Here is a 27,460-nt window from a genome sequence, read left to right on the forward strand (position 1 = left end):
GCAATTGCAAAATTGTAACATCAACTCAATGAAACTTGTAATTACATATGTTGCAATAATAAATAACAGCCGTTCCTTGTACCGACGTTAGTCATACGTTTCTCTGACACGCACATAAAACATACTCCAAGAACACGAAACGAGACATCTAAAAGTATAGAAACGAGTCATACGCGAAATAATATCTACTAATTTAAATATCTGTTTAGGGTGGTTTCGTTATCTTTTTAAGATCGTTTGACGAACCCATTTATTATCGAACTTCCTCGTCATTCGTTCAAACGACGAGGCAAGACACCGTCGTTGCGAGGAGCGACAGCAACACGGTGTGTTTTGCGTGCAACATGGAGGAACGGCGACGCGTAGCGTGAGGAGAGGCAACGCGGGCTCGGCTCGAGGCTGAAAATAGCCGGAGAGCGCCGCTAGCTCGTTCGCTCGCTTCACTCCGCTCGACATCGTGCTCCGGCAGAACCGCTCGAGCCTCGATACGAATTTCGTCGGTGGGGCCCGACCAAGAAAACGAACGATCCAGCCATCCTGAATCGTTCGACCGAATTAACCCCTGGTTCGATCCAAGTCGATCCGCAAATCGATTTCAGACAAGAGTGAGTGTTACCGTTTTTTTTTTTGGTGTATAGTGTAAAAGGAAGTTTCTTTACGGTTTTTCCTTTCGATTCTCGAGGTGAAACTTCGAGGGCAGTTTTCGTTTCTGACCGATTCGTCTGTTTCGCGATACAGTGAAGTGGCTGAAAAAAAGGCGTGCAGTTTGAAAGTAATGCGGCGTGAATTACCATTGCGGGTACTCGGCAGACCGATCGACCTCGATGCATTTGCATACTGTACGCATCGAGAAGCGTATGCGTGGCTGCGTACGAGTGGGTGCGATACGCGCCACAGGCATCTTTCTCGAAAGTTTGTGCCTGTTTTAATTACAGATACGTACGGGCAGCTTTTCTCTTACCTTTTTCTTTCGCGACGGTGTTTCCTACATCGATGGATGAAACGCTCGATTGCTCGATCGCGCACAGAGATAGGTATATTCCTTTTAGATGCACGCGACGATGCTGATCTTCCACGTAGTTCGTGTATATTCTGGCAGCGAATTTCCAAAATTGCGAAACATTCATACGAATTCGTTCACACGGTCCCATCTCGGTAACAAGGTATATTTTCTCGCTGCTGCTCCGTGAGAATTGTTCAAAGAAATATTTAGCACTAGGACAATATTAATTTCTGCTGATTCGTTGCCAATTCGTGGCAACGCGTCGCTGATTTATCGGCGATCGTTCGTACGCACTCTCGACGATTCCTCTCAGGATCGCGTCCCGCGATTCGCTCGTACATCGTCGCGATATCCTTAACCTTCGATTAACATGTTGCCATTTCTAATTCGAGTAGAGGCACGGCCAAGCTCACACGGATCCCTCGCTCGTTTCATCGTGTGGTAAATGCATCTATTTCTGCCGGTTGCTGGAAATAGACGCGAGAATGAAACAGGTCCGATTCGAAGCGTGTGTCTGTTCGCGTCAACGTCGTCCACCATCGCGTTTGTTGTCGTCGATGATATCGTTTAATTAATTGAGTAATTAAATTCGATTTGTTCGATTGATATTCGGGAACGAATATCGGTCGAGGATGAAGAACTGCTTCAAACTTGATCGAAAGGCTCGCACGAAATTGGATTTATTCCGATTCGTGAGCAAATTGGATTTCCACGGATTATTCGTAACCATTTTATGTTTGGTCTTACGTGTCGCGTGTGAATGTTGGTTTATAAATTTGACGCGGTTATTAGAATGAAAGAGTGCAATGGCAAAGCAATTTGTTCCAAGTGAGACGTCAGATCGTTGTACCTTAAATTGTACCGGAAGTAATACGGTGGGAGAGGAGCGGGTGGAACAGTTGCTCTAAACTATTTTTACTTAAACCCGTCACCCGTTGGATTTATATCTAAATATACGGACTTCGCTGCTGGAAGTTTTCTCCGTTTAATTGACGCACGTTTACGCATCGTCACTGCAATTACGTAAATAGTAAAAGCGATAATACCGTTAACAACAATGATAACAATGTTACCGTAATTAACGCCGCAATTAGCAGTGATCGTGTATAGAAATGATACACGACGACTAATAGCGCGTGGATGATTCATTGGAAAAATAATACAAGCGATCTGCAATGCATTACGATATTTGCTAAATAATAATAATAAATAATAATGTGTGTATCTAGTTTCAAAATGCACCAGGTAGAAATATTCTAGAACACGATAATTACTTCTCTGCTTTCCCAATTCAATTAAACGCGGTAAGATCCAGGCAGCCTCCCCTTCTTGTTCAGCCAACTTCTACCTTCTACGCTTTCTTCCCGACTTTGATCGTTTAAATCAGTGCGTAGTACGCAATACAATTTCCCTTGTTTCTGGCTTCTTTTCGAGTAATAGGGTAATCTAATTAATATTTCCCACGAAGTACGAAAGATCTTACAGCTTAGACACGATTCGTGCATTCGCTGTATCAATTATAAACCCAGCCAAACCTTCTGATAAATTGCTAATGAATTTCAAAAATATTTCGCGATCTTTCCAATCCCAAGGGCGTCTGAAACATTCCATGTCTCTAAACTTCCAAGATTCCGGAACTCGATAAATTCATGAGATCTATCGAGTCGATCGAGATTGCTGGAGATACAGGGAATTCCCAAACTACTAGCCCATTTTTACTAGCCCACTTAAATCACCGAAATGAGCAGACTGCCCTAACGTAAAGAAAAACAGCAACAAGGGAAGGTGTATACGGGGTATCGTTTTCATTACGACGGAATTTCGAGCATGCGGAATTTGATTGAAGGAAACGGGCGCTTGCGCAGGGGTTGCCGAGGTTCACGCGAGCCACTCTCCGGCCAGTAGTGGCTGATCATTGGTACGCTATCGGAGGTTAGGACGTCGTCGACACCGTGCTGGTGGTGTTGGTGGTCATCGTCGGCCAGCGCGTAAACGTTCCGCACCGGCAGCCGTGTGTGTGCCACCGGAAAGGCGAACCATGTCGAATCGTGACCGCGTGTGACCGTTCATCAGCACCCTATTGACTACGAAGCTGGAGACGGTGAACGTGCGTCGCGGAGAAACAGGCCAGACCACGACCGAGAAAAATAACGCGAGGGGAGGTGAACTGAGCTCGGCGTCAGGCTACGTGAAAACGTACCGACGGGATGGCTGACAGCGAGGGTGGCTCCGAGCAGGATGACGTATCCTTCCTCCGTACGGTGAGTCAAATGTTTATCCGTTACTACATTAAAAATTGATAACGCAATAGGAAAATTTTTTTAGCGATTTATCTTACGATTCCAAAGAGGAATTTAACAGTTGAGCGTGACATGGACGCTTTATTATCAAAGGAACGCTTTTTTTTTTCTTTTTTTCTTTTTTGTTGTATTATAGTTTGGTACCATGCAAACGCTGATCCAACGAGAGAAACGTTTAATGAACATTAAACGAATTAAATAAAAGTCGTGGGCAGAAAAGTCTTCGACTAGTCTTCGGATCATCACGTGGGAGAGGTTGAAAAGCGCGCGATGTTATCAAAGGATTGGACTCGGCGAAGAAAGAACGCGACATCGTAGAAGGTCGGATATCGTTCAGGCTCGAACGCAATTAGATGGCAAGCGAGTAGATGACGTCGGGTAAATCCGCTTAAAAGGCGTTTAAAGTTAGCATTCGCGGTGTGAGCGGTGTTTACGGTGCTGTTGTCTTGCATAAAATCGCGATTTTCCGTTGCAAAGGACGAGCACAAGGGGGGAGGAATTCAATGAATCGTGGAAGCACTTAAAGTTCTCGTGTCGAACGACCTTGACCTCGTTCAACCCGCAAGGATCAGGCAGTAACATAGTGACCGAGAGGGTAGCTACAGCCTTGAGCTTCCGTAAGCTGCACGCGCTCGATGCTCGACTCTTTAATACCCGCCTTTAGTAAAAATATATCTCTCTGATGCACGCGGTTCTCTTATCGGGGAATATCGCCGTCCAACAACACCGACACGCGTGTCCATCGATTTTTTTTTTCTTCCTCCGTGTTTCTCCCTTCCTCTGTTATTTGCCTTTTCCATTTTCTGCAACACGCTGTCGTTGCGCAACGTCCTGGCCTTTTCTACGTATAAAAAACCTGTACATTCGTTCCATAAAGTATAAAGTATGTTTCACTGTGAATTTATATACGCTCGATCTCGTTTTTCGAACACAAATTCCATGATTCGAATTTCGATACGATGCCTCGATTTTACGATAATACGACTTCTGCAAGTTGCAGGCGTTTCGCGTTTCAAACGGCCGATTCTTGCTTTGGAATACGCGTCACTTTGTTACGTGAGAACGTTCAAGCTTTCTTCCGGGTATTCTCTTATTCTATCATCAGAATGATATCACGGATACGAAGTAAACCAGACACTTCGTGCATCGTATCGCAAGCTATCTCCTCCGCCTCGAGGAGCATCGTCGCCTCACCCTTTCTGCGAGCTTGTAGTACTTTCGCTTTGAACTTTCCGACATGGAACACCATTTTTTACCAGCCTCGCGAGCCACTGTCGTCACGCGTTTCCCAGGCGTTTTGAAGTACATTTCCAAATAGAAAATGATGAAAGGATTAGACGATAGAATCAGCCTTCTGCGAGGCTTGCAGACGCATTTGGACTTTCTTCTTCTTCTTCGGGAACGCCTGCGACATCCTCTTCTACTTCCCCTTTCGACAACTGGGTTATCCACGGCTGGATGGGGTTCTTGATGAACAGTCTGTTGCGTTACATTTCTATCAAGAGAACGAACAACGTTGAAATTCCTACCTTTAAATCTTTAAGAGTTCGCGAATATGTTCATGAAACATAATTCTCTGAAACGCCTGTATCAGCCGTTTTCGATCAGTAATATATACCATAAAGCCTTTATTATCCAAAGATAGTTCTACATGCAAGATATATCGATCTTATTGCTACTGAGTTGTGGTGAACTGGAATATATTTATTTATGAAAAGCATGAAAATCCTCGGTCTACGTCGAAGCTCCTATCGATCATGATTTATATATGACACATTTTTGTAGCTTTAAAGAACTGTTCGTGAGTTTGTTACAAATAATATTCGCACGAAAATCGTAAAGTGATCATAAAGCGGTCGTGAAATGTTTGCGAATATCTTGCAAGCATTGTTCGCGAACTATCTTCCATGTTGCGAATATCGTTTACCAGTGAGGACGCTTACCCCGTTACGAATCTAAAAAGTTTCGTCTCGAAAAGAAGACCAAATACCATCTAATTCGTAAAATAGCGTTGAGAACTGCTTTTAATTCGAAATAACGTTAAGGGGATCGTTCACGAAAACTACTCGTGACCCAGAAGTTGCACGGGGGAATCTTTGAAGAATCGCGCATCCGTAAAAGTGGTCGTCCAAGTTCCAAGGTCTCCAAGGAAATTACTATGCCACGAAGAAATACCTTAAACCAGAGGTCTTTCGAAACATGGACCGTTATAACCGACACTAATTACTTTTCTTTGTCGCGTTTCCTTCGTCGTTTCCAAGGTACGAGATGCGTTTGATTAAACGTATCGAAGGAAATTATGTGCTAATGAAATTACACGATATCGCATATCCCCATCCAAAGTGTTAAGCGACTGTAAGTGGCGTTCGTGACTGGGAAGCATAACCGGATATATTTGTTCGAAGAGAAACAATGTTATCGATCGCCACCGAATTTCACGTTTTTCACCGATAAAACATACTGCATTTTAATAAATATGTATCGGCTAAATAAAAAAAGAAAAAAAAAAAAAGAAAGAAAGAAAATGTTTAGAAGCATGCAACGGTATATGGTTGTCATATGTTTTCGGCTGGTGTGCGACGTGTCACAAATCGATTATCTCAACCGAGAAAAAACATTTTTAATATTTCTTTGATCCTTTGAAGTTGAGTTCAACTATACGGGATTGCCGATTCGTTGATTAGGAAATCGTGCGAGAAATAAGTTTATCGTTGGATTCACGACGAAATTTAATCGAGACCGATCTAGTTATAGGAAAGCCAACCTCGTTTTAGAGGAACGATCGTGTCGATTCAGAGATAAATGATTTTAAACACGATTCTAGCCTAGTTTATAGGATCGAACGTGTCTCACCTGTCGTCATTAGGATTTTCATAATCGAATGGTCGATCCATGTTCTATTGCTGTGCCGTTATTATTAAGCTTTACTTGAAAATTTGATTATGTGTGGCCGAAATCTGAAATGTCCAAACGGTTGAAAACATTTGAAGCTTTCATCGGCTAGGTTCGCTTAGGTAGGAACAGAAGAATCGATAGTGTTATACGTGAATCGAGCATTAATACGGTGGAGCTGATTATAACCGAACGTTTCGTTTATCATCGACACGCAAATCGATAATTTCTATCTTTGTTATTAATCCCAGTAAAACCATCGTCTCATCGTTTCACGTCTCGTTTACTTTATCGAGCGCCGATTAATGCGATTAAACGAAATTTATAACGACTCATTCGTTCATCCAGTTTAACGAAGACAAATATACATAATCTTTTCGAAATTATCGCTAGCCTTGCTTGGCACGAGAACGAGTCCAACGTAAATCAATTTTACCTCGCTTCGAGAAAGGACGGAAATAGGAGCGTAATTTCATTCTCCAGTGTTTTCTCCCTTTTCTTTCTCTTCCTTGCACCGTTTCCAATTTCAGAAACTGGTATAGATCGTTTAACGTAATTTCACGAAAATATATCGGACGTACATAGGACCGCATGGATGTTATGTTTGACGGTATCCGTCCAATGAAAACGTTCGAGAATGTTGAAATGTCTCGAGAAATATAAAGAAGGCTAAAAAAAAATCATGTCATCACTCACGATACGCTGGTTTGTACGTAATGATCATTAATTAAGTCAACAACTATTGGCATCGTAGAGCGCCCCTCAAAATTATCGTGCACACTTTTACGATTCGCTTACATTCACTCGTCGCTAGCGGCACGAGTGGCAACAAATAGACGATGCAAGCTAATTAAAATTAATACTAAATTGGACCATTTAAATATGCCGTGCGTCTAGCGGACGAGCCACTTCTAGACTGTCAACTCTCTTCTTTAAGAGCGTCGTGACAGTTAATTTTAGCAATCGACGTTGCATTGTTCCGTATGATCAATACAGCTTGTGTAGGTATCTCTTTATTAAAGATTCCACGTCGAAAAGCGACCGTCCGAGTTAATAATGTGCTTCGTTTCAACGAGTGCTTGCGTACGAGAACGCAAAGAACGTATCATTAACGATTCGTAACAATTGCTCGTCGGTTTCGTACACAACCACGGGCCAAGTGGCCGATACGAGTGGTTTGGAAAGTGCTGAAAGCACCTCGCCGTACAATGAAGATATCGATCGGCAATTAACGACGTAATCGTTTCAATCGAAACGTTTATTCCTTTTAAACTGTGAAATTATACCTATACGATTGAAGAATGATTCTTAGTACAATGTCGTGAATGGGTTTGACGTGAGAAAGATAAATTAGTAACGTTAAACTTCACGACATCAATTTCGATGAAAGTTGCTAGATATAAAGTGAATTTTTCGATTCATAACCGAAAATCGAATGATTTACATTTATTACACGTTCGAACAAAATCGTGCCGAATTGTCGAACACTAAAATATAAACCCACCCTTGACCCACGTTTGCAACACGTTGCAGGTTCGATCGCGGTTGATCTCGCGGACAGCGGAAATAATTGGTTTATTCGATTCATTATCCGTGTTCGATTGCTTCATTCTCCATAATTGAATGGAACACCGAGAAAAGTCGTGATTATACATAGATCGTAAGCGACCAAAATTCCTATATTGTTATCCGTAATTTATTGATTCTACCGCAAATTATTTAACGAACAATTGAAATAGAAATTGAGGCAGAGAACATCGTCGATATTCTCATTAAATAAATTTGCAAAGATGTTTGCTTATTAATTATTCGTGCAGCAATATTCCATGCTCGAATGAAATACCACGAGAAATCACGATTGCAACTTGTAATCAGCGATCGATGATCCTTAGATTTTATCAGAAATTGCTCGATTGTATTAACGAACAGCTAAAATAATAATTAAAATGGGAAATGCCATTAACGTTGTCATTAGACAAATTTGCAAAGGCGTTGGCAGGCCTGAATCGCAAATATACTCGAGGGCCAGATAAGACTTGCGTGCCTTTTCGTATAACCCGGTAACACGTTATGTTAATTCACTCTCGAACACGTTTTTCCTATAATACGCCATGACGGCGTTCGTGTTGTACGCGTTGCGTTTGGATATGCGTGCTCCTTTTATCTGCGTGAAAAATATCTAAAGTAACGAAGCAGAATTGCCGTTACTCTTGACGTCGCACGTACGAATTGAGGAAGAACACGGAATTTTTGTGAGCGATACGACGCACCATGACAGGTCGTCGTCGACGATAGAAATAAATGTGTTAGCATATTGCACCATTGGTCGTCGATCGCAGTGATAAAGAGCGATTGTTTAATTGCGTTATCGAGCGTAGAAACTTTCCACGGGCCATCGAATATGTTCCAAGACGCTAATTTAAACGCACGGGCGAATTAGAATCGATCATTCACATCCGTTCGAAACTCTAAATCCGTCCGCGACCGTAATCTGCCGCTTTAAAAATACTTTCGCTATATTTACTTCAAAATTATCAAAGTATTCGATATGACCAGTTCGTATACCTTTCAGTAGAAATTTTCTAAATTTGCAACGATAAATTTTAAGTATTTGAATGATTTGTCGTAAAATATATGGATAAAAGTTTGCATTATATCTTTTCATATATTTCTTTTTTCAAGTTCCTTAGCAGAAATTTTATACTTTAATCGTCGATAATTTCAATACTGTTGTTAAAGAATGCAATTCTAAGTGCACCGTCGTGTCGCGTCATTGTTTTATTTCAAATATATAGTACGTATTATTTAGTCAAGTTAGAACTACTTCGAAAATTCTTGTCCGCATATTTTCGCCGAATTGCGTTGTACATTGGCGGAATTGCATGATAAAACTCATTCGCGTGAGATATGACTCAGTCGAAGCCACTGTCTTATACCGAAGAATACTACCACTCCTGCCTCTTAAGTAACGCTTAAGCAAGGCTTGCGTAGTAAAAACAGAGAAATCGTTTCCCTGACAATCCGCTTTGAAAGTCTTGAGAAGCGTTTCCCAGTATGCTTGTATAAAACCAGCGTCGAGCATTCCTGAGACGGTCCAAATTGGTTCTGGCACTGTGCGTAACATCTGCCGTTTGGCTCACATCATATTTTAGCGTTTCGCAAAGGTCGCCGTTGGTTCTCGTATTTCTAATGCATCAATGAATCATTTTTTAAACACAACACCTCTTCTCTCACTATGTTGCCGCTTTTTATATATTTATTAGATAAATGAACATTTCGAAGACTGCGTTATTTCAAAAGAATTATCAAAGTTTCTATTATATAACAGTTATGCAATGTTACGAGAATTAAAGACAGATCGGCGTTTGTTAGTACTATATATTAGTTATTTCGAAAACTGAGAATTTCGAAAATTACATTATTGCAACGAAATACCATCAAAATGTATATAACATCGTTGTATACAGTATGTACACGATGCTACGATAATCAAAAACAGATCAGCGTTTGCTAGTATTGTTTCGTGTGTCGGATAATTACATGAAAAATGATAAAAGAAAAATTGAATTCAACGGTGAATCGAAATTGTAGGAGGACATGGTATGTCTGTCCTGTACCGCAACTGGCGAAAGGGTTTGCCTCGCAGCTGAAGGCTTTGGTAATCGACACTGTTTCCTCGAGAATATCGCAGACAAGGTAGAATTTTTAATTAATTCGATTGTTGTATTTCGTTACGATCGTTGACAAAGTTGAGCCAAACAAATGTAGAAATTTAATATTGACCATTTTATTTACAATTGCAGAACATACCACCTGACCTGTCGCAATGCGTATTCGTAATAGAACAAGCTCTGTCGGTGAGAGCTCTGCAGGAATTGGTAACCGCCGCCGGTTCCGAGACGGTAACGTACCACTTCTTTATCATCCTTCATCGTACGATGATCCTCGTGTGTCACTGACACGATCGTTCGAACGTTACGTTGTCGAAGCAACTGTTTCTTTTTCTAATTTTCGTACAATGCTCCACACCGTGATATTTTTCCGTTTTCCTGTGCAGGCGTTCTTGTCATATATTTTCGCCGTATCTATTTTTTGTTCGATAACCGTGACAACGAATAGTTGCAGTATCTTTAATCCGTACGATAAACAGGACTCTCCTCTGCATCGTGCGTAAATCGATTGGTCGATGTGAATGACCTCTGTACTTAAATCACCTGCATAGGAGTGGGCCATAAAATCCATTTGATCTCATGTATCGTATACAGGAGAGATTAATCAATATCATTTATCCATATTTTTGTAAAATTGTACCAACTAAACTGAACGATGCACTTAGAAAGTAGATACCCGCGATTTTGTGAACCTATCCACGTTGTTTTTGATCAACTGCGAATTGAATTGCGTTTAAATCGCTGGTTCTTTCCGTACCTTTTTTTATTCCTCGATAAGACACAACGAAATAATTTTCTGAATGCATCCGCACGTTTCCTTATCCAATAAATGTGGCATGCGTCCATGTAGCCGTGTAACACGTCTCAAATTGTCTTTCATTTGTCCGTATTTGTTTCTTATGTCCCATGTTTATGTCCAACTTTTGTTACGTCGATGCGTTGCAACTCACCGCAAAACTAGAATTTCATGCAAAACATTTTTACTTATCGACCGACATTGTAAGCGTGTTGACCGAATTTTTCTTTCTACTATTCTTTCTCTATCTATTCACGATTGACAAAACGAAAAGATGAGATTTACAACATCTGTGTTTCTGTTTGCAGCAGCAAGAAAATTTAGTAAGTATACTTTCCGTATCGCTCTAAGACACCGTTTACGTTTACGTTTACGTTTACGTTTACTTTCATGCTTGTGAGTAACGTCATTTGCTTGCACCGATCTTTTCATTCTTTCTCTTTTCTCTTCCATTTGGTTATTCTTTTCTTTCTTCCTCGTTGAAATTTCTTTCTTCGATTATGCATCTTTCTATCTTATGTTTAAATACTGACACAGTTACGTTGTACTTGTATGCTGATCGCGCGAATTTCTATGACTGCGTACTTTTCTCTTTTACGTTCAATTAACATACGATCAATTTACGCATTTATTTTTTCATGCCTGCCATTGACATTCATTCGTTAACAATCATTATTTATGGCCTTCTCTTATCGGTATGCTTGTGTACTTATTTTATGTTTCTTTTTTTTTTTTCTCTCTTTAATCCATTTTCGATCTACGTGTATCTCAGGCCTTCTACATGTTTTATCTAATTGCTAGAATATCGTTCCGTAATTTTAGGGAAAAGGCACTGGATCTGGACACAGAACGTTATTGTATGGCAACGCTATTTTACTGAGGCATCAAAACAGCGACATGGTAAACAATTACATCTTTCTTCGTACATAATTAATAAACGTATCATCGTTTGATCGTTATTTTCACGAGAACTGACTGTTTCGTTTACAGTATTTGGCGTGTTTATCGACCAGCTCGTCCAATGACAAGTTGGCTTTCGACGTAGGTCTGCAACAGCATTCTCAAGGTTAGCCGAAGGAACGCGATCGAATTAATATCAATTCCTGTCGTGTTTACGTGTACGTAATACGATTGATCATTTAGGCGAGGCGTGTTGGTGGACTGTGCATCCAGCATCGAAGCAGAGGTCAGAGGGTGAGAAGGTTCGAGTCGGTGATGACCTTATTCTGGTATCTGTGGCCACTGAGAGATACTTGGTAAGCAACACAAACAGAAAACAATAATATTTCCTAGTAATATTCCCAATAGCTTCATTCACAAAGATATTTGTTAAGCATGGCATTGAAATAAAAAAATATTTTGTTGTTTCACCGTCAGATCATTAAAATCCGCACTATCTTGAAAATTAATCTCGTCTACATTTATCTAGCACACAACAAAAGAAAACGACTTATCAGTGGTTAACGCCTCGTTCCACGTAACCCACTGGTCGGTACAACCTTACGGCACTGGAATCAGCCGGATGAAATACGTTGGTTACGTATTTGGCGGTGATGTTCTACGATTCTTTCACGGTGGCGACGAATGCCTCACTATACCGTCAACATGGGGCACAGCACCGAGTCAAAAGTAAGTGTTAAAAAATTCAACCCCTTCTTCTATCCCTTAGATGAAACAAGACTGTATGCACGAAAATAACTATTTTTATGCAAGTTCATATTTTTGTAAACAGAACTAAACAAAAGATGTAGCTTAAGCAGAAATTCGTTTCATCCACTGAGCATCATAACAAATACTATATTTCGAACGTTTTATATATTTTTGCATATAGTATGCATTCTAATTTGCATCTTTAAATATCTCACAATGTACTATCCAATTACGCTTCACACCATCATATTGTTGCATTCATTGTTGGAAGAAAAATTCCTCTCGAGAATTACGATTCGTTATTTATTTATTATTCCACTAGAGATAATCGTTTCTATAGATAATTCGATTAAAGCAGCTAAAGCTACATATGGCTTCTAGTAGTTAATATATTGCTTACAGCATAGTGGTCTACGAGGGAGGCAGCGTAATGAGTCAAGCTCGATCTCTATGGAGACTGGAGCTGGCAAGAACTAAATGGGCCGGTGGTTTTATCAACTGGCTGCATCCGATGAGGATCAGACACTTGACAACTGGACGTTACCTTGGTGTAAAAGAAAACAACGAACTGTATCTGGTCGATAGGTAGATATCTATTAATAGGTATTAATAGGAAAGTTCAAAGGTCAAATCGAACGTCGTGCCAATAATCGCAAGTTACATAATTATGTTCTGTGTTTGAAGAAACGAGGCAACGACCGAGACTTCAACGTTTTGGTTACGACAAGAGAAGGATGACCAGAAGATCATTCTCGAGGATAAGGATCTCGAAGTTATCGGTACACCGATCATCAAGTATGGTGACTCGACTGTTATCATGCAGCACGCTACTACTTGCCTCTGGGTCTCGTACAAGGTATACATTAATAATAATTTATACGTAGGATTCTTATATTCAAGCAAGTGAATTATTTAAACGAAGAAGCAAAGATACACTCTTGCACAAAACTCTTAGAACAGTTTAATAATTCATAAAAGTTGGTCTTTCCTTCAGAACTGGAAAAATTAAGTATCTAAACGAAATTAACTTACGAAAATATATAAAATGTGCAAACTAAAACGTTTATTACTATATTTACTAAACGTAAGAAATCTATCCATACATAAATTCCAAATTTATATGTATTCTCTTTTTTATTCTTCTACACTCATAACTCCTAACTATTGAGATAACTCATCTTGATGTACGTACACGCATTTACAGTCAAAGCACGTATATATTATTCGTCGGGGTGGATTAAACTTGACTTTGATTGACTTTGATTTATATCATAGTCGTACGAGACGAAGAAAAAGGGTGTGGGCAAAGTGGAGGAGAAGCAAGCCGTCCTTCACGAAGAAGGAAAGATGGACGACGGTTTGGACTTCTCTCGGTCTCAAGAGGAAGAGTCCCGGACAGCTCGTGTGATACGAAAGTGCAGCAGTCTGTTCACTCAGTTCATCACGTGAGTGTCTATTGTTCGATCGATACTGTAATTTCTCCACATTAAAGTGTGCAATTAAAAATGGTAGAGGCTTGGATGGAAGCGTACAGAGCCGTTACAAACCGAATGATAAATTAACGTGGACAGGCAGATCGCTAAAAGGACCGAATATGTTTTAGAGGCCTAGAGACGCTGCAAGTAGATAGAAGAGCGTCTATGTTCTTCCAAAATGTGAATCTGAACGAAATGGTGATGTGTCTGGAAGACTTGATTAATTATTTTGCTCAACCCGAAGACGACATGGGTAAGCAAACTATTATAATCGCGGAAACGCTATTATTACAATAGATTGACGTACTCTAACGATTTATGTAGAGCATGAAGAGAAACAAAACAGATTCCGCGCTCTGAGAAATCGTCAAGACCTGTTTCAAGAGGAAGGTATATTGAACTTGATACTCGAAGCCATCGACAAGATCAACGTGATTACTTCACAAGGATTCCTCGTGGCACTTTCGGGAGACGAGAGTGGTCAAGCTTGGGATCAAATATCAGGATACCTGTATCAACTATTGGCAGCTATTATCAAAGGAAATCACACAAACTGCGCGCAATTTGCTAACAGCAATCGTTTGAACTGGTTGTTCAGTCGACTCGGATCGCAGGCTTCCAGCGAAGGCACTGGAATGTTGGACGTGCTGCATTGCGTTCTTATCGACTCGCCCGAAGCTTTAAACATGATGAGGGTAAGCGTTATAACGAGTTAAACGTACGATAAGATATTTAAAATCCTACAATCTCGATGAACTTGTATATTTTCACAGGACGAGCACATTAAAGTCATCATTTCCTTGTTGGAGAAGCACGGAAGAGACCCAAAAGTCTTGGACGTACTTTGCTCGCTGTGCGTGGGTAACGGTGTGGCTGTTCGATCTTCGCAGAACAATATCTGTGACTTCTTGCTGCCAGGAAAAAATCTCCTTCTTCAGACGCAACTGGTCGACCACGTGGCTAGCGTTAGACCGAACATATTCGTCGGTAGAGTCGAGAACTCGGCGCTTTATCAGAAATGGTACTTCGAAGTCACCGTTGACCACATCGAACAGACCACGCACATGATGCCGCATTTAAGAATAGGATGGGCGAACACGGCTGGGTAAGTCAATAAATGACAGACCATTGAGTCGTGTTATTGGCATTCACTGATAGTAAAAATCATTTCAAATCGTCTTATTGATACTCGTGGACGTTTTAAGGCTGTGTAGGTTTTATCAAATATCAACTCGAGGTCATTTCAGCGAATTCACTTCCTTGATACCAACTAAATGTATCAAAGTTACACAAAGTATCGTTGTGTCATTGATACTTAAGATAATTTTAAGGTTGTTTTATAGCTGTCGAACTTACGAGTGAATCGCTCAACGTCGCTAAGAAAATAATTCAACCAATAAAATTACCCATACGTATAATTGCGCTTATTTTACGGGGAAAGAAATATACATAGAGTTTCAATGGAGAATTCTTCAATCTGATTTAACACTTATTTATCTCTTCCTGCGAAGGTACATGCCATACCCCGGTGGTGGCGAGAAATGGGGTGGAAACGGTGTTGGCGACGACCTCTATTCATTCGGTTTCGACGGTGCACATCTATGGACCGGTGGTAGAAAAACTCAAGTTGTTCAGAATGTTACGGAACCTTACATCAGAAAGAGCGACGTGATCGGATGTGCATTGGATCTCACAGTGCCCATAATCACTTTCACCTTCAACGGAGCACCTATCATGGGATCCTTCCGAAATTTCAACCTCGATGGCATGTTCTTCCCCGCAATCAGCTGCTCATCCAAACTATCCTGTAGATTCCTGTTAGGCGGTGACCACGGCCGACTCAAGTTTCAACCGCCTGAAGAATTCTCACCTTTGGTAGAAAGCTTATTACCACAACAAATTCTATCTTTGGATCCCTGTTTCTACTTTGGAAACATGAACAAGGTGGTCCTAGCTGGTCCATGGCTGGTCGAGGACGACACAGCTTTCGTCCCAGCTCCAGTCGACACATCTATGATCAATTTACCATCTTACGTCGAGCAAATCAGAGATAAACTAGCTGAGAATATCCACGAGATGTGGGCAATGAATAAAATCGAAGCTGGTTGGATATATGGAGAACATAGAGACGATATGAGAAAGATTCATCCATGTATCGTTCAGTTTGAGCGATTACCAGCTGCAGAAAAACGTTACGACACTCAGTTGGCAGTGCAAACGCTGAAGACTGTTCTAGCCTTGGGATATTATATCACGATGGATAAACCACCTTCTAGAATAAAGACTCTGAGGCTTCCGAATGAACCCTTCCTGCAAAGCAGTGGATATAAACCAGCACCACTCGATCTTAGCGCCATTACACTCACGCCAAAGATGGAAGAACTGGTAGACCAGCTTGCAGAGAATACTCATAATTTGTGGGCAAAGGAAAGGATTAGTCAGGGATGGACTTATGGTCTGAACGAGGATTCTGAGATGAGAAGGAGCCCCCATTTGGTACCCTACCCGAAGGTGGATGAAGCGATCAAGAAGGCTAATCGTGACACCGCCAGTGAAACTGTGAGGACACTTTTGGTTTATGGATACATGTTGGAACCACCTACTGGAGAACAACACGAAGGTGAAAGATATTGAAATATTGGCAAATCCTGTTTTATTCTAGAGTAGTCTAATAATAGAATTTTCATAATCGAGATTTCCGAGCGTGGGTCGTGTTCTTGAGAAAAAGATATGTTCCAACGTTTTGCCAGGATTTCAGCCAGCTTCGTTAGCAATGTCAGTCTTTATTTTGGAAATTTTGCAATACCAAGTCGCGAAAGTTTCAAATTTCCGATCGACCTAATAGTAAAATAAACTCTTGTTAAATTATTTGCCTCCATACGTTTGTTCCTACAGCGTTGCTGTTGGAAGCCAACAGGTTACGACAACTATACTTTAGAACATATCGCGTTGAGAAACACTATGCAGTCAGTAGCGGAAAGTGGTACTTCGAGTTCGAGGTGCTGACAGCTGGCCCTATGCGAGTCGGTTGGGCAAAAGCTGACTGCTCTCCCGGGAATATGCTGGGAAGCGACGAATCTACTTGGGCTTTTGACGGCTATAACGTAAGTGTTCCTTGATTCGATTCAATAGATTTTCAACCTCGAGCAATTTGTTATTAAAGACACTGAACTCGCGTAAACAAAAAAATAAAAGAATAAAATTCACGTACGTCGAATTATGCATCGCAGATAAATTTGTTCGAATGGTTTCGACAATGTTCACGGTAAGGATAGATGTTTGTCCATGAAATAGATTCTAAATGCATCATAAGCTGACAGGCCATAAATAATTGATACCAATCGTAAATATCAGGTAACTAAAGTACACGCCGGTATCCACGAGTCATTTGGTCACAGATATCAAGTGGGCGACGTAGTTGGATGTTTCATTGACGTCGCAGACCGAACGATCAGTAAGACTCCAATTTTTCCAATAATTCGATCTGCAGGCCCACCATTTTTTGAGTTTTCTCGTCACTACTGTTGTCTTTGTCTCTATATGTTCTTTTTCATGTTGACTTGGTTGTTTTTTCTGCGTTTCCTTGTCCGAAGATCGAACGAAATTGATTTGGGGATTTCGTTCGAGAAGTGTGGCTTGACGTTCATTAGCGAACGCGAAGGAATCCGCGAACAACATTATATCTCTATAATATATCTATCAAGTGTACATCATTTGCTGTGTCTCCTGCGTATTGCCTTTGTTCGAATCTCAGTCTCGCGCAGACATACAAATATACATATATAAATAGATACGTAATATACGACGAAACGTACATGCAAATTATATCGATTATAAGCGTGTTTAATCGTAAGGTAGATGTGTCATGGATCGCGTACAAATCACCAACGGAGATTTTGAATTGGTGAAATTTTATTTTAAAGGAGGAAAAAGTATACTCGGGCACAGCCGAGACATTTGGCAAACAATGGCAGGTTGGAGACGTTGTCGGGGTTTTCCTGGATCTAATTGACCGAACAATTAGTAAGACGGAATCTTTCAAGCGAACGCTTCAGCTGCCATTTCAAGCTATACATACATATAATTTGATTCAAGAGATAGATTACTGGATACAGAAAAACGTCTTTTTAAATACAAAAATTTAAAGTCCAACAAATAACCTACGTTCGTTTGCTTTTTTCTTTTTCGCTTATTTTCTGTATTATTGTATACACGGTATTTCGTATAGTTTGGATGAGTGCCATTTGCTTAATCAATCAAACTTTGCAACATCATACGGCAATGAGAGCATATGTATTCCACAAAGTCATTAATGCGGATTATTGCCTCACCTTGTCACATCATCACGACAACGTATTCGTATATATCAAATTTTCATCCATTTACAACCGAAGCTATACATTCTAATCATACACAATCGATTAGCATCATGTGTGTCCTTGTATTCTTTCCGTATCCAGTACTCTACTCAATTAATATTGTAAATAACAGCAACAAAGCTTTCATATTCCATACGATTCATATTTGCTAACTACTAAAACAAAGGGTGGTCCTAAATTTTGGTAATACCAAAATAATTTTGATTAGGCTTTGAAAAGAAGACCGTCGCGGTTGATCAACGATAGAAAATGTTGTTTAAACTAAACCAATATGGAGTGCCCTTATATCTCTTCATTACAACATTTCTGCAAAATTTATTTATTCATTTTCCAAAGCTAATTTTCTTTGTGATAATGTCACACTATTTTCATGTCTTAATATTTGATATATTTTTATGATATTATCAGCCCTATATGCATGTGTAACGCTTATGTCAATTTTCACATTTGCTTCGCATAGTTGTATATAGTCGCATTTTATCTGCGTGTTTTATCTTTATAGCCACTGCTAGTCGATTACGTAAAGCTTCGTTAACTTTAAACTTGCTAGTCGCACTAATGGATTACTCCTTTTACTTGACCCCTTTTCTTAAAATTAATTCCTGCCGTGCTGGTAGTAATCCAATATAAATTTATACATTTAACCATCACCACAAACAATCTTTATAAAAAATGTCGAAATATTTAGGCTTTTCTCTGAACGGAGAACTGCTGATGGATGCGCTCGGTGGTGAAACGTCTTTCGCTGACGTACAGGGTGACTGTTTCGTACCAGCTTTCACGCTTGGTGTTGGACAAAAAGCAAAATTAACTTTTGGACAGGATGTAAATACCTTAAAGTTCTTTACGACCTGCGGTTTGCAAGAGGGATACGAACCGTTCTGTGTGTAAGTAGTACATGTAAATCATAAATCTATCTTAAACGTGGTTGGGGAGATAGCTGGAAGAAACATGTTTTGGTTGCTTGTCCTTCTGTCTCGGTCAATAAACAATACTTCTTTCTTTCTTTCTTTTTTTTTTTTTTTGGTTAGTGTACAAACAGATGTACTATTTATCATGGGTGCATTTAGAATGATAGTTTTGTTTTTAGACATATGATTTATATAACTATATGAGTAATCGATACGAGTAATTCTCTAGCGATTATCGTATACGAAAATACGCGTGCCCTATTTTCTAGGCACCTTGTTTTATCTTCTAAAAAGGGAAGATGATCCTATTGTATCATATGCCAATTAGATATGCGTTTCCTCCGCTCCTTTCCAATTACGAATTTTATCGAGTAAAGTAAAATGTCTAGAATCGTCTTCAATATACCAGGAACATGAATCGTCCAGTTACGTATTGGTACACCAAGGATCAACCAATTTTCGAGAACACAGACGATATGGCTGATACGAGGATAGATGTAGCCAGGATTCCAGCGGGTTCCGATACTCCACCATGTTTGAAGATCTCTCATAACACGTTCGAAACTATGGAAAAAGCGAACTGGGAGTTCCTGCGATTATCTTTACCGGTTATTTGCCAATCGACGTTTATTTCGGAAAGTGAGAAACTAAGGAGATGGCAGGAAATCAAAATGCGACAGAATAGACTATTGTCTGAACAAGTGGAGCAGGCTCAACAAGCAGCGCCTTCTGCTCAAATAGAGCAGATCATGAGGTCTGGATTCAGTATGAGCGACATCAAAGGTAAGATTTTCTACGATTAATAAGTTGCATTTATCAGAAATGTAAATACGCAAAACACTCGTTGGTAATGTTTAAAGGCAAAAAATTGTCTGCTTCGAGGTGCCTGTTCATTATATTTTTTATGAATACACGAATAATTTGTCCAATTCAAACTTGTGAGCGTTTTCAACGAAAACCTTGTTTGTTCCAGGATTACAAAGGAACTATTCGGAGGATGCAGTGGAAGCCGACGAAATGATGAAGGAGTCACCGCTTCCCATGCAAAGAAACAAGCCGTTGAGGCCTCCAAGAAAGGGTTCTCTCTATGGGTCACGGGTCGGAAACATGGATAACGCAATTAGCGAAGTTGACATGAATGGATACGGCGATATGAACGGCGACATCAAGGACGATAAGAAGAAACGTGGGCGTTCTCCGTTCCGGTTAGTATAAACACATATTTTAAATCAGTTCTTCTCGGGAAAATAGATTTTGATATTCTAATCTTCCTAGCAAACTTAGCAAAGAAATGGAGGATGCCCCGTAAGTTAAATTGATAAATCTTTCATATCTAAATATTTGCACATGTGAAATTTCTTTTGCGTTTTTGTCATGTGAAAAACACGAATGAATACATAAAGAAGAAACAATAAATTTCCAATGTGTTTCGCAGATTCTTCTCTCGTAAAGCGAAGTCTCCGGACGCGAAATCGAAAACGCCCGAGCCACCAGTACGTTCAGACGTTTCTGATAAGAGCACCAAGACTCAATCGATGAACAAAGCAAGTAACCGGCCTCCCCAAATTCGCATATCAAACGTAAAACCATTTATTTATTTATTTATTTGTTTGTCCATTCGTCCAACTACCTGCTGCTATAATTTTATTGCCATCTTCGTTCAAGAGCCACGAAATAAATGACAAATTCTTCCTATAGACGGACTTGAAAGTAGTGCCACCTCAGATCCCAGAACGCAACGCACCAAAAGCAATGTCTATGTCTGCTCTGAGTGGAAGCGGCGTCGAGGCAATCGGAAATGAGATATTCGATGCAGAATGCTTGAAATTGATGAACGAATACTTCTACGGAGTGAGAATCTTTCCTGGACAGGATCCAACGCACGTTTATGTTGGCTGGGTCACTTCCCAGTATCATTTGCATACTAAAGACTTTAATCTGTCTCGCGTGAGGAAGGGCTCTGTAGTTATTACCGATGACTATGATCGTCCTATAGAACAGTAAGTTCAATTTCTCTTCTATTATATATATATTCAAACAAGACTCATCAAATTAGTACTATGACAGTAAAATGACGAAAAATTGAAAATCAGCAATGTAAAAAATAAATTTAAATAAATGTCGATTAGTTTCTTTATGTACGATGATGTTTATGCAAACACGCTATCGATTTTATCGATTCTATTAAAATTTTATTAATTTCATGGCATACTGCCAAAGCTCTAAGCGTAACTCTATGCATATGTATCAACGAAAGAATCAACTTACTTTACAAGATAACTTATTTTAAATTACTCTGTTAAATGGAGCAATTTATTGCAGGGTTGATAGACAGAGCTGCTATATGGTAAGAGCGGATGAGCTTTACAACGAAGTAACGCAAGATGCATCCGGCAAGGGAGCTTCTCAAGGAATGTTCGTTGGATGTTTCGTGGATACTGCAACCGGTTGGGTGTCCTTCACCTGCGAGGGAAAGGAAACTAGCCACAAATTCAAGATGGAACCCGATACGAAATTATTCCCTGCCATCTTCGTAGAAGCTACCAGCAAGGAAATCCTTCAGATTGAACTTGGAAGAACCTCCACAACGCTACCATTATCCGCTGCTGTGTTACAAAACTCAGAACGTCATGTGATACCACAGTTCCCACCTAGATTGAAGGTTCAATGTCTAAAACCTCACCAATGGGCAAGAGTTCCAAATCAATCGCTTCAGGTTCATGCCTTGAAACTGTCTGATATCAGAGGTTGGTCCATGCTGTGCGAGGATGCCATATCAATGTTGGCTTTGCATATCCCTGAAGAGGATAGATGTATCGATATCTTGGAGCTTATTGAGATGGATAAGTTACTTAGGTAAGTTCTGGAAGTGCAATGTTAATTCTCAAAAGGCAGAGGCTGGGTAAATTTTGATTTATACAGATATCAATTGCATCCTATACGCTGTCGTTCGAAAATCGGTCACTTATTAATTTTTTGATTAGATATATTTCAATTACAAAATTACAGATAAATCAAACTGCAGTGATTGCATGAAAGAATTCGATTTCATAAAGTGACTCTATAAAAAGCAAGCGAATGCTGCTTCTAACTATACTTTGGTCTATTTTAAGTACTATTGCTATAAATCGATCAAAGTATCAAGATACATATGGACAGTATTGCATATGTGTTGTTATTTTATCGAATTACGTAGAATTTTATTTCTTAAAGGAATTTCATTAACATATGAGGGTAAAAAATTTTTTTGTCTGGATCTTCAAGTTATTGTTATAAAACAAATATTCCATGACGAAGATGAGCCTCCGCCAAGTGAGAATTAAGCCTTCTTCTATTTATTCGAAGAATTAACATTTGTCTATATAATTGTTACAGCTTCCATGCACACACTCTGACACTGTACGCAGCTCTATGTTATCAGTCGAATTACAGAGCAGCACATGCTCTATGCCAGCACGTCGATCAAAAACAATTATTGTACGCAATTCGAGCGGAATACATGTCCGGGCCCCTACGACAAGGATTCTACGACTTGCTGATCGCCTTGCATCTCGAGTCACATGCGACTACGATGGAAGTGTGTAAAAATGAATACATAATTCCTTTAGGTAAAGAAACTTTTTCAAAGTAACATCTCTTGAAACAAGACATCTATTCATAGATACAGTGATTACAAAAAATTATTTACACGTCCCTATATTCCATATCTCTTATTGTATATTTTCCAATGAACTTCTTTCTTTTGTCACGTCCTATATACCATTTTTTAGTGATGTAAAAATGCTACTAAATGACACGACATTCGATAAACTTGTACTTTAATATACTTGTAATTAATTAGTTCGTGAATGCTATAATAAATGCAACCATGTGGAAATATTTTCTGTAGCCAATATAGATAACTTTATAGATATGTAACAATAAGTTTATACGTTTCATAGGCCAAGAACTGAAGGATTTATACGAAAACGAAGAAATGAAGCACAGCCTCAGGTATCTAGAAACCGAGTCGGTTCGTCCTCAGATGAAAATGACAGACATCAGGTAGGTATATTCAATTGAAAATTAGATGTGAACCCCATGACTAATAGGCGACATCAAGGGATATTCCTTCCAGCGATCAAACGATCGAGAACATAAGGAGCCTCTACAGTCCGTACTTCCCTCTGGATGTAGTGCGGGACTACGTGATGACTGCACTGAACGAGGCCGTCGAGGTCAATCAAGTTCACAATCGGGACCCCATTGGTGGCAGCAATGAGAATCTTTTCCTGTATGTAGCCAAATGAATACGTGCACGCCTGGGCTATTCTGCATATTTAATATCTACGTCGACGATACGAAGAAAGAAAATGCTTTCAGGATAACTTGCTTGCTGCCGCAGATTCAGATCCATTCTTGTGCCTCTTATTTACGTGATTTTTGTTTATTACAGGCCACTTTTGAAACTAGTAGACAGGTTGCTCTTGGTCGGAATGCTCAGGAACGAAGACGTTATGAAGCTTCTGATTATGATTCATCCTGAGACTTGGGATCCGACGTTTGACAAAGGTAAAATATATTTCAGACTTACGCAAATTTTATTTGAAACGAAGACAAAAGCAGAGATTTGAGATAACAGATCATTTCGAGTATTTGATGGCTGAATAAAATAATTTGAAGAAAAATCATTTGAAAGATCAAATAAACTAATACCGTAATTACTTCAAGATAATATCCAGGCAAATAAGATGATGCAGCATCCAAATAATAATTTTCCAAATATTTTATGATATTTCAATAATTCCCTGGCCTACTATATTTTTAATAGAAGTAAAATTTTATCTTCTAAAGACGAAATGTAATATAAAAATCAATTTACAGAAGGAAAAGACGAGCACAAGAAGGGACTGCTTCACATGAAAATGGCCGAAGGTGCGAAACTACAGATGTGCTATCTTCTTCATCATCTAAACGACATCCAGCTTCGACATCGCGTCGAGTCCATTATCGCATTTAGCCACGACTTCGTCGGTGATCTTCAGTCTGATCAACTTCGGCGTTACATCGAAATCAAACAATCTGACTTACCATCGGCAGTAGCAGCGAAGAAGACAAGAGAATTCCGATGTCCACCTCGTGAACAGATGAATGCAATCTTAAGTTTCAAGAATATGGAATTCGTGGATGATCCTGAGAATAGTCCTTGCGGAGAAGATCTGATAAATCGGATGAATGAATTCCACAACAGTCTCATGTCCTACGTGTCCTTGCACGCCCTACAGGAAGCAGCGGATGCTGTGGAGGAGGCGGAAGACGCAGTTCAGAAACCTGGCGCCATTAAGAAGCTGTTCAACTTTATCAACGCAGTGAAAGAACTCGAAGAGGAACCTAAACCTGAACCTGAACCCGAGAGGAAGACTCCAGAAGGTTGGACTTGTATCACAGTATCGATCGTATTTAGCTTCTCGATTCTTGTTGCTCTTATCTTTTGCTATTACATTTTTTAGAACATATTTAAATATTAAATGGTGACACTTCTTTTGATATTTGTTACAGAGGTGTTCCGTAAAGTTCTGATAAAAACCATCGTCAGCTGGGCCGAGGAATCCCAAATCGAGACTCCGAAGTTGGTTCGAGAAATGTTCAGTTTACTGGTTCGCCAGTATGACACGGTGGGCGAGTTAATTCGAGCTCTAGAAAAAACCTACGTGACCAACAGCAAGACAAAGGACGACGTTGCTTTGATGTGGGTCGGTTTGAGCCAAATTCGCGCCTTACTGCCTGTACAAATGTCTCAAGAGGAAGAAGAGCTCGTTCGGGAACGACTCTGGAAATTAGTCAACAATCATACGTTCTTCCAGCATCCAGATTTAATCAGAGTGCTTAGAATTCACGAGAACGTTATGGCGATCATGATGAACACACTAGGCAGACGTGCACAGGCGCAATCGGACGCTCAAACTCAGCCCCAAACTACCGAAGGAGAACCAGTTTCCAAGGAGAAGGATACTTCTCACGAAATGGTAGTAGCATGCTGTAGATTCCTGTGCTACTTTTGTCGAACTTCCAGACAGAATCAGAAGGCTATGTTCGATCACTTTGACTTTTTACTGGAGAATAGTAATATCTTATTATCGAGACCATCTTTAAGAGGTTCCACGCCATTGGACGTAGCTTATTCTTCTCTCATGGAAAACACGGAGCTGGCTCTGGCTCTCAGAGAACATTATCTTGAAAAGATTGCCATATATCTATCCCGTTGTGGTTTGCAATCGAATTCAGAATTGGTTGAAAAAGGTTATCCTGATCTGGGTTGGGATCCCGTGGAAGGCGAAAGATACTTGGACTTTTTGAGATTCTGCGTTTGGGTTAATGGTTAGTCCAAAGTTCATCTTGGGATACTTATTTTATATCAAAAAAGTCGTGCTATGTCGCATTGAGAAAATAATTCGAAATAATTCATTCTAGGTGAAAGCGTCGAAGAAAATGCAAACTTGGTGATCCGTTTGCTGATCAGAAGACCGGAATGTCTGGGACCAGCGCTTCGTGGCGAGGGTGAGGGTCTATTAAGAGCTATCATAGACGCCAATAAAATGTCCGAACGAATCGCTGATCGAAGGAAAGTGCACGACGAAGCAGAAGGTACAACGGCGCTCATGCAATTCGAACATCCGCTTCCGGAATCAGACGACGACGAAGACTATATCGATACAGGAGCTGCGATCTTGAACTTTTACTGTACCTTGGTGGACCTATTAGGCCGCTGCGCTCCAGATTCTTCTGTTATCGAACAAGGTAAGTAAAAGTTGAATTCCCCTTTCCATGGGTTACGATATCGCAATATGCAGAAGCTTCGTAAGTATCACTGGTCGATGACCACTTCATTATTTATTTCGATAGAGCGTTCGCGATTTTACTTTCATTTCCAAGCTTACAGGTCGATCCAACGGTTCCTAACCAGTACTATACAATAATAATTTATGCATTTCTACAATATACAATATAAAAATGATACCATTTAAAAATTCAGTTTCAATCTTCATCTGTGATCGCTTCGTATTTAAATAATTAGAAGCTAGCCAAATACGTAGAACAGCTTCCTATCGAAATCGAAGATTAACTGAACACGAGGGTCAAGCCTTAAATTTCTACATGCAAGATATTTTTCTTTTTTTTTTTTTTTTTCTTTAATGGTACAGAAATTCTTTAACTTTGCTTCGGATAGTACATATTTATGAAATGGTTAAGAACCTGCGGCCTGATTTATGCACGAGCTCCTCCATCTCTCGCAACTTTCAAAATTATTTATCTAATAACAGTGTTTATTTTTTGACGAGCAACAGAGGCTTCTACAGAATCCGTCGGTAATATATACGAAATCAAAGCTTTCTTTTCTTTGCTAATCGCATATTTGTGAAGGAGGTTACATCGAAGCATGTTTTCCAGGGAAGAACGAATCTCTTCGAGCGAGGGCTATTCTTCGATCTCTGGTGCCACTCGATGATCTACAAGGTGTCCTGTCTTTGAGGTTCACGTTATTGAATCCCGCGGCAGGCGAAGAGAAACCAAAAAGCGATATGCCGTCTGGTTTGATTCCTGGACATAAACAGAGCATCGTTCTGTTTTTGGAGCGCGTTTACGGAATCGAAACCAGAGAATTGTTCTTTAAGATACTGGAGGAAGCATTTTTGCCCGATCTAAGAGCCGCCACTATGTTGGATAGGGTAAATATAATACAGACTCGATATTAATCTACTCGTAACCAATTACTCGGACGTCGAATCGTTTTGTTTTCTCTTTTAATTTCAATTATTATTTTAGAACGATGGATACGAATCAGACATGGCGCTAGCGATGAACCGTTACATTGGAAACAGTATTCTACCTTTGTTGATTAAACATTCGAAATTCTACAACGAGGCGGATAACTATGCCAGCTTACTGGATGCTACGTTGCACACTGTATATCGATTGAGCAAGAACAGAATGCTCACTAAGGGTCAACGTGAAGCAGTGTCGGATTTCCTCGTGGCATTGACCAGGTAAGCGCGATCTTTTTCCAAAATACAATTGAAATGATTAACGGAATCGTTTTGTTGCTTAACAAGAGACGTCCACGAGTTAAATGTCTCGTAAGTTTTAACAATATTATTCTAAATTGCTAATTCTCGCCTACGATTGTAGTCAGAGTAATTACACTATAAGGGTAATGGCGCTTATAGTATTCAGTGCCCTCGCGTTTTTACTTCTTTATGATATGTGTTTAATGTATTTTTCATTTTAGCCAAATGCAACCCAGCATGTTGCTGAAGCTGCTTCGAAAGCTGACCGTAGACGTGTCCAAGCTATCGGAATATACGACAGTTGCTCTAAGGGTAAAGCAAATTCTATGAAATATCGA

The 27,460-nt window shown here is 39.9% G+C and overlaps 2 protein-coding genes across 11 annotated transcripts in view; one reads left to right on the forward strand and one right to left on the reverse strand.

The window, feature by feature from the left end:
* The first annotated feature begins 445 nt into the window (after positions 1-445).
* Positions 446-27,460, forward strand: part of Ryr (Ryanodine receptor) — a 41,057-nt gene continuing 14,042 nt past the window's right edge. For 2 of the 10 annotated variants that reach the window (XM_072007462.1, XM_072007465.1), the window contains exons 1-35: positions 447-605; positions 2,869-3,264; positions 9,787-9,891; positions 9,999-10,097; positions 10,971-10,985; positions 11,485-11,562; positions 11,653-11,728; positions 11,806-11,918; positions 12,092-12,291; positions 12,715-12,897; positions 12,997-13,168; positions 13,588-13,757; positions 13,916-14,040; positions 14,112-14,482; positions 14,561-14,892; positions 15,299-16,407; positions 16,683-16,891; positions 17,711-17,810; positions 18,855-19,053; positions 19,487-19,860; positions 20,051-20,282; positions 20,353-20,382; positions 20,513-20,657; positions 20,776-21,077; positions 21,400-21,933; positions 22,453-22,685; positions 23,019-23,121; positions 23,195-23,350; positions 23,513-23,628; positions 23,941-24,486; positions 24,616-25,434; positions 25,528-25,854; positions 26,506-26,783; positions 26,881-27,101; positions 27,344-27,434. In XM_072007462.1, the coding sequence (XP_071863563.1) occupies positions 3,211-3,264; positions 9,787-9,891; positions 9,999-10,097; positions 10,971-10,985; positions 11,485-11,562; positions 11,653-11,728; positions 11,806-11,918; positions 12,092-12,291; positions 12,715-12,897; positions 12,997-13,168; positions 13,588-13,757; positions 13,916-14,040; positions 14,112-14,482; positions 14,561-14,892; positions 15,299-16,407; positions 16,683-16,891; positions 17,711-17,810; positions 18,855-19,053; positions 19,487-19,860; positions 20,051-20,282; positions 20,353-20,382; positions 20,513-20,657; positions 20,776-21,077; positions 21,400-21,933; positions 22,453-22,685; positions 23,019-23,121; positions 23,195-23,350; positions 23,513-23,628; positions 23,941-24,486; positions 24,616-25,434; positions 25,528-25,854; positions 26,506-26,783; positions 26,881-27,101; positions 27,344-27,434 (8,217 nt within the window). In that variant the 5' untranslated portion in view covers positions 447-605; positions 2,869-3,210. Of the gene's footprint in view, positions 606-2,868; positions 3,265-9,786; positions 9,892-9,998; positions 10,098-10,970; positions 10,986-11,484; positions 11,563-11,652; positions 11,729-11,805; positions 11,919-12,091; positions 12,292-12,714; positions 12,898-12,996; positions 13,169-13,587; positions 13,758-13,915; positions 14,041-14,111; positions 14,483-14,560; positions 14,893-15,298; positions 16,408-16,682; positions 16,892-17,141; positions 17,242-17,710; positions 17,811-18,854; positions 19,054-19,486; positions 19,861-20,050; positions 20,283-20,352; positions 20,383-20,512; positions 20,658-20,775; positions 21,078-21,399; positions 21,934-22,452; positions 22,686-23,018; positions 23,122-23,179; positions 23,351-23,512; positions 23,629-23,940; positions 24,487-24,615; positions 25,435-25,527; positions 25,855-26,402; positions 26,424-26,505; positions 26,784-26,880; positions 27,102-27,167; positions 27,192-27,343; positions 27,435-27,460 lie in introns of all 10 variants that reach the window. The other 8 variants (XM_072007460.1, XM_072007461.1, XM_072007463.1 and 5 more) reach the window with 8 other exon arrangements.
* Positions 4,176-6,417, reverse strand: LOC141445800 (uncharacterized). The gene is made up of 2 exons (XM_074111843.1): positions 6,157-6,417; positions 4,176-4,798 (listed from the first exon to the last, which is right to left on the reverse strand). Exons 1-2 carry the CDS (start codon positions 6,195-6,197, stop codon positions 4,462-4,464), a joined length of 378 nt encoding a protein of 125 aa, XP_073967944.1. The 5' UTR covers positions 6,198-6,417; the 3' UTR covers positions 4,176-4,461.

Source organism: Bombus fervidus, chromosome 7 (assembly GCF_041682495.2).
Source record: "Bombus fervidus isolate BK054 chromosome 7, iyBomFerv1, whole genome shotgun sequence".
Taxonomy (NCBI): domain Eukaryota; kingdom Metazoa; phylum Arthropoda; class Insecta; order Hymenoptera; family Apidae; genus Bombus; species Bombus fervidus.